The following is a 10,391-nucleotide window of genomic DNA, read 5'->3' as shown; positions in this document are numbered from 1 at the left end:
GTCACGCTGCCGCGCCACTGGCACCTCGATCGTGCCGGCGGTGCCGCGGTCGCAGCGGGCGCACACTGAGGAGGTGCACAGGCGTCGGTCGCTGCTCACGCTGAAATAGCGAGGGATGCCGGAGTGCGCGGCAGACTCTCCCCATTGGGAGGCCTGGTTTGCCCTCGAACACGAGGAGAAACGGCGGCTCGGCGTGCAACACCACCACGCCAACCCCCCGCCTCCCCCAGTCGTCAAGTCGGAGGAGTAGGAGGAGGAGGCTACCTACCAGGCGGCGCTGGCGGCGGCCTTGGAGACCTCCATCGAGGATGAGTGGCTCAAGGCAGAGGTGGACTACCAGGCAAGGCTGGCGGAGGCCATCGCCCTCTCTGCAGCTGGCGACTGCATCGTGCCGCCGTCGCCACCGCCGCTCACCCCCGTGACGCAGCCCAAGCTGGCCGACCGGTACGTCTGGACCGGCCAGGTACGGGAGCGTGAGGAGGAGGAGGAGCGCCGCCAGAAGGAGGACGAGGAGTGCGCCCGCCACGCCGCATTGCCGCCGCCGCAGCAGGCAACCCTGGCGGCCTATCAAGCCGCGTCCAGCTGGGCTAGGCCGCCTCCTGTCTTCATCGACCTCACCGGTGGCGATGACGACAAGTGCAAGGCGGATGACTAGGGCAGTGTGCAGGCGTTTTTTTTTTGGTTTAAGAGGACTTTGGCCGGCGTTGACCGGCCTCTTATGTTTGTATATTTTCCTAAATTTATTTCGGCCACGCGGGTCAAAAAGGGTATGCCTCCCGTTGGGCACACCTGCTGACCCAAAACGAAAAGCGGATGCGCACGTTCGCCTAACCGACCCAAACAGACAAAGCGTGCGTCCGTTTGGGTCGTCCGGTTGGAGTTGCTCTGAGTATCCCATGAAGACCTACCACTAGTGGAACCCTGGAAACCCATACGTGAACCGTCGGATCTGAAATGTGGGCTCCTGCTCGAACTTCTTGTCCTTGCATGCAAGCACCCTGGGGCTAGTTATAGTTTTGCACAAGGCCTCGGGAGTTTTCTGTAAAACGCACGATGAAGTTTTCATGTTTCCACGGGATACTTCCTCCATCTAGTTATAGATACGTGCCATCTTCCTTCGTCTCGTTCTCATCCATTCCGAGCTCCAGCTCTCCAGCTCACTAGCTCGGAACATACTACTGCCTCGCTACACGCCTACACGGCTGCAGCAACACCACAGCCCACTCTCGACTCTAGCTGCGAGTGATGGACACCGTTGCCGCCTGGCCGCAGTTTGAGGGGCAAGAGTACATGACGGTGTGGCCGGAGGAGCAGGAGTACCGGACGGTGTGGTCGGAGCCGCCGAAGCGGCGGGCCGGGCGGATCAAGTTGCAGGAGACGCGCCACCCGGTGTACCGCGGCGTGCGCCGCCGTGGCAGGGTCGGGCAGTGGGTGTGCGAGCTGCGCGTCCCCGCAAGCCGGGGTTACTCCAGGCTCTGGCTCGGCACCTTCGCCACCGCCGAGATGGCGGCTCGCGCGCACGACTCCGCCGCGCTCGCGCTCTCCGGCCACGATGCCTGCCTCAACTTCGCCGACTCCGCCTGGCGGATGATGCCCGTCCACGCGACCGGGTCGTTCAGGTTCGCCCCCGCGCAAGAGATCAAGGACGCCGTCGCCGTCGCCCTCGAGGCATTCCAGGAGCAGCACCCTGCAGACGCGTCCACGACCGAGGCGAGCGCGCCCTCCATCACCTCAAGTGACTTATCGGGGCTGGACGACGAGCTCTTGATTGACGGCATGGACGCGGGGTCGTACTACGCGAGCTTGGCGCAGGGGATGCTCATGGAGCCGCCGGCCGCCGGTGCATGGCGGGAGGACCGCGAACACGACGACGGCTTCGACACGCCGACGTCGCTGTGGAGCTACTAGTTCGACGATCAAGCAGTGTAAATTTTTAGACAGTTGTTGTGGCAGTAGCTAGTGTAGCTATGTTCTTCCAGATATGGGAAGAACAGAGAGTAAGCGTCGGGGGCTATGTTTTCCCCAAATGCGAAAGCTCTCGGTTTCTACTTCCAGGAGGCCAAACTTGGGGTTCTTTCTTTATTCAATAATGAGGAAATGGGCAGATATTTTATTTTATTTTTTGGAGAAGGAAGAAATGAGCAGTTGTAGTGCAATCATTCGCTCCATGGAGACCAACCAATTGAACCAAATATATTGGCAACAGAAACCAAGGTAAGGAAACGACAAATGAAAGGACGTCTCGCCTTGGGTGGTGACACAGCTCGACGCTACTCTGTTTTTGGACGGCCTAACAAATATGATAAAAGCATGGTATGCTTGTTATACTAGCACTCTCGTATTTTGCATCATATTTTGGTCATAGTTTCAACTAATAAAATACAATTTATATGTAGCAAAAATCATACCATTGGAAACATTATTCATATGCAAATTCAATAATACTCCCTCCGTCCTAAAATAAGTACTTCCTTCGTCTAGGTGTATAAGTCATCTTAGATTGTGCATCGCGATCAAGGCGGAGGGGAAAATGAGAGAACTTAATGTTTTTTTGCTAGTTAATAGCATTGCATGCAATGAATTAACCACTGTATGTCATGTTTGAAAGTCTCAAATCATTGAAAGCGTGCACGACCCACATCTCTTATTGGTTGATATGTCACGAAACAAAAAACGAGGAGGGAGTTAACGTACCGTGCGTAAGTGTTTTGGATTATTTGGTTTTCGTAAGATGACTTACGCACCTAGACGGAGGGAGTATCTCATCTTTGTACTAACTTCAGTACAAAGTTGTACTACAGTTGCAACACTTATTTTGGGACAGAGGGAGTATAATTTTTTATGACATGATTAACATTTTGCTAGTCAAATTTTAACCCAAATAATGGGGACTAATATAAATATGGGTACACTATTAGGTACAGTTTATTTTCCTCGATTGGTTCTTCGCCATGATGGGAATGGATTGATGTTACCCGTTGGGACATTGGTCCGATCCAAAATTTCAAGGCCATTGGCCCTTTATGGGTCGGCTTGGTATGGAAATTCGTCCAGAGAATTGGACACCCCTTGAGACACATTAATTCTAAGGGGATCTCTCCCAATAGCTCCATGATCTTTCGGTCTAGGCCTAAGTGTTTAGGCTCCTAATTAGATAACCTCTTCGGTCTAATTTGTTTAATAGAATTAGACTCCTAATTGGACGAGAAGAGCCGCTAGGCTTTCTCTCTCTCTAGTTTTCTTTGAGTCCCAGACGTCGAAGCTCTGCCGACTACTACTTCGGAATGCCTTGATACCTTGCAGGGGTTGTCTATTTTGCCTCTTGATTGGCGGATCATCTCATGGCTGGAAGGTGTAACCTAGATGTGGGAATCCTCGCGCTTCACCGACTTCTTCATTGCTTTCTCTACTTTGCTCGTCGGTGAGTTTGGTCGTTACCGCCATCTTCATAGTGTTCTGGGTGTGATCGTTTAGCATAACTTTTTTGTTGCATAGAACATTCCCCTACACGAACTAGCCTGATCATTGCGTATTTTGGATCCTCTAAATGATAGGGAGCGTCATGAAATTTACATGTGTTTCGTCATCCCACGTATGGCGTCTAGAACCCTGGTCAGGCACAATGCCAGACAAATAGCATGTCAGAGTAATTAAAATGCAGTGACTTACTAGAAAATGTTGTACAGGCTCTATGTTGCTCCTCCTTTTGTTGCGATGTTCGATGAAGGTGCTCCCCTAGATCATGTACTCGGAAATCTTGTACTTTTCATTGGTGCACCCCTCTTTATGTTGACACAACTAATTTGAGATTTCCTTACATCATAATACATTGCATATCCTTGCACATAATTAAACCACCAATTAGTGATTGCGTGCCTCATATAAACTAGCCATGACTTTGTGTAATGGACTTAGACACACTCTTAGGGACCCTAATGAAGTGTTTGGCCATCCTTTATGATACCTATGACTTTGTGTAATGTATGACTGAAGGATATATGCTCTAGAGGTAATAATAAAGTTGTTATTTTATATTTCCTTATTTATGATAAAGGTTTATTATTCATGCTAGAATTGTATTGATCGAAAACTTAAATACACGTGTGAATACATAAACAAATACCGTGTCCCTAGTGAGCCTCTACTAGACTAGCTCATTGATCAAATATGGCTAAGGTTTCCTCACCATAGACATGTGTTGTCATTTGATAACGGGATCACATCATTAGGATAATGATGTGATGGACAAGACCCATTCGTTAGCTTAGCATAATGATCGTTCAGTTTTATTGCTATTGCTTTCTTCATGTCAAATACATATTCCTTCGACTATGAGATTATGCAACTCCCGGATACCGGAGGAATACCTTGTGTGTTATCAAATGTCACAACGTAACTGGGTGATTATAAAGATGCTCTACAGGTATCTCCAAAGGTGTTTGTTGAGTTGGCATAGATCGAGATTAGGATTTGTCACTCCGAGTATCGGAGAGGTATCTCTGGGCCCTCTCGTAATACACATCATAAGCTTGCAAGCAAACGACTAATGAGTTAGTCATGAGGTGATGTATTACGGAACGAGTAAAGAGACTTGCCGGTAATGAGATTGAACTAGGTATGAAGATACCGACGATCGAATCTCGGGCAAGTAACATACCGAAGGACGAAGGGAATTATGTATGTTGTCATAACGGTTCGACCGATAAAGATCTTCGTAGAATATGTAGGAACCAATATGGGCATCCAGGTTCCGCTATTGGTTATTGACCGGAGAGGTGCCTCGGTCATGTCTACATAGTTCTCGAACCCGTAGGGTCCGCACGCTTAACGTTCGTTGACGATATAGTATTATATGAGTTATCTGATTTGGTGACCGAATGTTGTTCGGAGTCCCGGATGAGATCATGGACATGAAGATGAGTCTCGAAGTGGTAGAGAGGTAAAGATTGATATATAGGACGATGGTATTCGGACACCGGAAGTGTTCCGGAGGGTACCGGGTACTTACCGGGTCACCGGGAAGGAGTTTCCGGCACCCCCGGCAAAGATATGGGCCTTATAGGCCAAGTGAGGGAACACACCAGCCCTGGTGCGCCCCTACAGAGGCCGGCCCTATGAGGATGAGAAGGAAAGAGGGGAGGGCAAGGAAAGTGTGGATTAGGATTCCTACTTCCTTCCCTCTCCCCCCTCTTTCCTCCCCCCATCGGTTATATATGGCAGGGGGCACGCGGCTTGGGAGGGACTCCAAGTAGGATTCCTCCTACTTGGGCGCCTCCTATGGCTGCTCCTCCCTCCCTCCCTACCACCTATATGAGGAGGGGGTCGCGTAGCACATACCAGACAATTGCCTAGCCGTGTGCGGCGCCCCCCTCCACTGTTTACACCCCTGGTCATATTTTCGCAGCGCTTAGGTGAAGCCCTGCGAGGATCACTACACCATCACCGTCACCACGTCGTCGTGCTGACGGAACTCATCTACAACCTCGACACCTTGCTGGATCAAGAAGGTGAGGGACGTCACCGAGCTGAACGTGTGCAGAACTCAGAGGTGCCGTATGTTTGGTACTTGATTGGTGGAGCTCGAAAAAAGTTTGACTACATCAACCGCGTTGTGAAACGCTTCCGCTTTTGGTCTACAAGGGTACGTAGACACACTCTCCCTCTCGTTGCTATGCATCTCCTAGATAGATCTTGCGTGAGCGTAGGAATTTTTTTGAAATTGCATGCTACGTTTCCCAACAATGACGTCTACATCTCTAATTTTGTAGGCAAACATGATAATCACTGGCTACACACCTGGATTACAATTCAAAAATTGTAGCAAAGCATGCTGCGAGGCACACAAGAATACAAAAGAGAGAGACACTTATAAGATCATAGCTATGATTCGGTCCCAAATTTTGGTGGGTCAAGGTGATAGCTCCATAAGAAATATCGTCCTTGCTGCAATTGCCAGCTCCATAAGATGCAAGAGCGACCGTTAGTATATTAGAATTATAGCAAGCATGTGATACTAGTTGGGTTTAAAGGCGACAAGTAACTAGGTCGCGTCGGTGTCTAGGCATCGTGGGAGACAATGGGGATCAGATTAGAGTCGTCGAGGGTGTTGCCGCTGCGGTGGTTGTCGGGGTCCGGGAAGGAGATCTAGGGTCGTGAACGAGGACGTCGGTGAAGTAGCTCTGATATTGAACAATGGTGTCGACGAAGTTTCGTCTGTGGACGAGGGCGTCGGTGAAGCGGCTCTGTTAGGTGGACGATGGTATCGACGAAGCGGATATGAGGTCGTGGACGAGGGCGTCGATGAAGCGACTCCGGTAGGGTGGATGATGGTGTTGACGGATCTGCGGTCGTGTACGAGGGCGTCGGTGAAGCAACTCTGATATGGTAGACAATGGGGTCGACGAAGTGGCTCCAGTGCGGTGTAGGAATGGGCCGGGTGCAGATGCGCTGCGGGGGATGAGGGTCCCGGTGAAGCAAATCCCGCGCGGTGGTACAAGACCAGCGCAGAATGTGCTGTGGTACAATGGTGGATGATCGGTCAAGGGTTTCCAGGGTAGGGATGGGAGGGGTAGAAGCGGCCGCTGAAGTAGATCTAGCGAGGTGGACGATAGTTGAATAGGCTATGGTACACTGGTGGATGGACATTAGAGGGTTTTGAGAGGGGTGAGGGGTAGAAGCGCCGATGAACTACGGACGACGCAAAGTGAGGAGCTCTGGTGTTGTGGAGGAGTCATTTTTGCGAGGGGGGGGGGGGGGGGGGGGGGTTGGTGAGAAAATGAGGATTGTTAAGGTGTCACATGATGGGGGAGAACAAGAATTTATCAAAGCAGCCCGGCTTTTTTTATGTAATTTGCATTTTTCTTCTCATACCCTAGATAGAAGGGGAATTTTGTGTGCTCCAATCGAAATCGCGAAATATTTCGATGAAGTAGATTTTGCAGCCGGTGGGATATTTTGTATCTAATTGAACTTATTTTGGACAGTGATGCAACAGGAACAGGGTGACCCGTGACTGTGTGCACGGAGCACACTTCAGCAATAACATACTTATCTAGTTGACCCTAGAAAAAAGACAATAACTCGCATGATGCAACGAGAACTTGGTACGATCATACAGGCGCATGGCCGATCATATGATGTAACTGAGACACGTTCATAAACAACACAGTATATGCTATGCCTATGTATTTCTCATAAAAATTTAATAATGTTGTGCCATTGGTTGTTTATTGTAAACTAAATACATTGACATGTTAGTTTCGAATATATGGTACAATAACAATCAGTAATATCCGTTTAATTGAAATATAAATATTAAAGTCCGCTACTTAAAAGTATAATCTCATATGATTTCATGCCCTTCATTTCATTTATTACAGTCTTCTTTTTTTTTGCGGGAAAAATTCTGATCTATTCATCTTCAATCATGACAGTACAACGAACATCCAAAATAATAAAAATTACATCCAGATCCGTAGACCACATAACGACGACTACAAGCACTGAAGCGAGCCGAAGGCGTGCCGCCGGCATCGCCCCTCATCGCCGGAGTCGGGCACAACTTGTTGCAGTAAACAGTCGGGAAGTCGTCGTGCTAAGGCCTCATGGGAGCAGCGCACCAGAACAACAACCACCACGGATCCAACCCAAAGATACACAAACGTTTATTACAGTCTCCATTGAATTCAAATATGAATATTTAGTCGTTAGTTTAAAATTGAACATCATATAATCGAAACCATATGAATATACAAATGCAACACTACCAACTATTCATGTACATGATAAACTACAATGGTTGTTTGATTAAATATCGTTATAATGTACTCCTCCGATCCGAAATTTCAACAAGTGACTACATACGAAGCAAAATATGTCTATATATATCCGTATGTGGTAATTCATTTGAAATATCTAAAAAGACAAATATTTAGGAACGGAGGGAGTATGAGATATTTGATTGTCCAATCTTGTAGTATTGTATCGAAAGTGTATTTTTGATTATGATACGAAAGAGAATTTGGTAAGCTCGAGCGAGGCCGATACATTTGTCTCTTTATATGTCTCTCTCCCTAGCTAGGTCCCCTCTCTGATCCCCAAACCCCTCTCTCTTGCATCGACATGCACATTCCCTTTCTCAAACCCACACTAGTGAATGGAGGCGCGGATAGAAAGGGGCCTCGGATAAGAACGGTTTGTGAACAGTCCGCCGAACAAATTTGCCATTTGACGCTGCAAAGTGCAAAACCCCCAGACATCGACCTGGAGCCACGCGTCCAACGAAGCAGACCACAGGCTGTCCCGCGCCGACGGGCGACGCGTGGTACAAAACTATAAATAAGCACACTCCATGGTCTAGGCACGCCACCGGTTTACTGAGTACTCACAAGCCCAGCAAGGTAGCAGCAACAATCATAATCCAGCCAGCCAGCCGTACACCTAGCACCACCACCTTCCTCGCCAGCAATGCACACGGCCCCCGAGTACAAGTGGAGCTCGCCGGTTTCGTCGCCGTCCTCGCAGGAGCAGGGGATGCCGACGTCGCCCACGTCGCCGACGCCGAAGCGCCCCGCGGGGCGCACCAAGATCAAGGAGACACGCCACCCGGTGTACCACGGCGTGCGCCGCCGGGGCTGCAACGGCCGGTGGGTGTGCGAGATGCGGGTGCCCGGCAAGCGCGGCGGGCGGCTCTGGCTCGGCACGCACGCCACCGCCAAGGCGGCCGCCCGCGCGCACGACGCAGCCATGCTCGCGTTGCACGGCCGCTCCGCCGCGCACCTCAACTTCCCTGACTCCGCGTGTCTGCTCGCCGTGCCCTCTTCTCTCTCCAGCCTGGCAGACGTCAGGCGCGCCGCCATCGGGGCCGTCGTGGACTTCCTGCGCCGGCAGGCCAGGACCGCCGGCGCCGGCGACGCCGAGGTAGTTCCCGTCAACGGGCTCGCCTCCGTAGCGCCCGCGCCGGGCAATGACAGGTCGTCGGCGACGTCGTCCCAGCAGCCTTGTGCCAATGCTGAGTCCGAGGTGCCTGACGCATTGCGCGGCGGCCTGCCGGAGCTCCACACGTCCGGGGAAATGGACGTGAGCACGTACTACGCGGACCTTGCGCAGGGGCTGCTCCTGGAGCCGCCGCCACTGGCGGCCAGTGACTGCAACGACGGCGGAGATGATGCGGCGCTATGGAGCCACTGATACCGGTAATCTTCTCCGGCCAAAACTATCCACGCTCCGTGGGTTCTAATTTATTTTTTCTTATTATGAAAAAGCGCTCCGTGGGGCTATTATCACACATCACTACACCAGCATAATAAAATCACGGAACATTTGGACGCATCAAACCGGTCTCACATAACAACACATATACTTGACATAGATGGACAAGCAAGCGGCACGGTTCTTCATTCTCCTAAAAAGACGAGCATGCAAAGCGAAAGACATGGATGTCGGCTGAAAAATGGTCCGGAAGTAGGTGCCGTGTGATTACCATAACAAGCTACGTCCAACAGATCCATTCCATAACAGCAGAGAATATACACTTCTGCTTTCATTCTCATTTTAGAAATCATCGCTATCGCTATACACGAGCTGTCGCGCGCTTCAGTGGGTGGGTCACGCCTGTGAGCGAGGAACGGTTTTTTTTTTTCTGAGTGAGCGCGTTTTTTTTTTAGAATTTCTGAGTGAGCGAGTGGTACGGTATGCCACGCTCCTAGAGGGCAATGGACCACAACATTCCAAGATGATGATTTACTAAGATATTTATGTGGCCTCGGTTAGATATTTACGATTGATTTTTTGTTTCAGGAGCTGTTGTCCGTCGACGCTTCGATGACGACGCGGGGGGTGGAGTTCTTCTGTGCTTGGGGGGTGGAGTTCTCGAGGAGTAGAGGAGGTGAGGTTTTTGCCTCAACTAGCAATATACCCATGCGTTATACGGAACATCAAGATGCATTTGTATGAGTAGTTTATCTTGTGGGAGAAAATGATGAACGAGGGAAGACCTTATTTGCATATGTGCAGAGGGGTGTGGATATCCTTTTACAAAATTGCCATAGTTTCCTTCATATCCGTCAGATATAAATCGGACGGCCTATATTGCAGGATGGCAGGCACACAATCATCACCAACTCTGTTTTTTATAAGAGTAGAGATATTTTATTATGTTCAATCTCTGCACCTTTTATCTAGCTTTTCTTGATCGTGTGGTCGATGTTACTGCATGTTGATCGATTCTTATATTCCTTTCTTTTGTCTGAATCTACAGAAGTGTAGCACATTATTTACGATTGATTGTTTGTTCCTACCCATGCTTCTGAATGTATACATCTTGTATAGTTCATGGTTCACATGCCAAATTTTAGCACAATATGTTACCATCCCCTATCAATTTAGTTATA

The 10,391-nt window shown here is 49.6% G+C and overlaps 2 protein-coding genes across 2 annotated transcripts; both read left to right on the top strand.

Annotated features, from left to right (window-relative positions):
* The first annotated feature begins 1,101 nt into the window (after positions 1-1,101).
* LOC109753252 (dehydration-responsive element-binding protein 1B-like) lies at positions 1,102-2,130 on the top strand. Its single transcript, XM_020312163.4, has one exon. The coding sequence runs from the start codon at positions 1,246-1,248 to the stop codon at positions 1,906-1,908; it is 663 nt and encodes a 220-aa protein (XP_020167752.1). The 5' UTR covers positions 1,102-1,245; the 3' UTR covers positions 1,909-2,130.
* A 6,205-nt stretch (positions 2,131-8,335) lies between these two features.
* On the top strand, positions 8,336-9,379 carry LOC123493347 (dehydration-responsive element-binding protein 1H-like). The gene has a single exon (XM_045228174.1). The coding sequence runs from the start codon at positions 8,467-8,469 to the stop codon at positions 9,187-9,189; it is 723 nt and encodes a 240-aa protein (XP_045084109.1). The 5' UTR covers positions 8,336-8,466; the 3' UTR covers positions 9,190-9,379.
* Positions 9,380-10,391: the final 1,012 nt, after the last annotated feature.

This window comes from Aegilops tauschii, chromosome 5, assembly GCF_002575655.3.
Source record: "Aegilops tauschii subsp. strangulata cultivar AL8/78 chromosome 5, Aet v6.0, whole genome shotgun sequence".
NCBI classification, from domain to species: domain Eukaryota; kingdom Viridiplantae; phylum Streptophyta; class Magnoliopsida; order Poales; family Poaceae; genus Aegilops; species Aegilops tauschii.
This window is presented reverse-complemented; position numbering and strand designations above follow the sequence as displayed.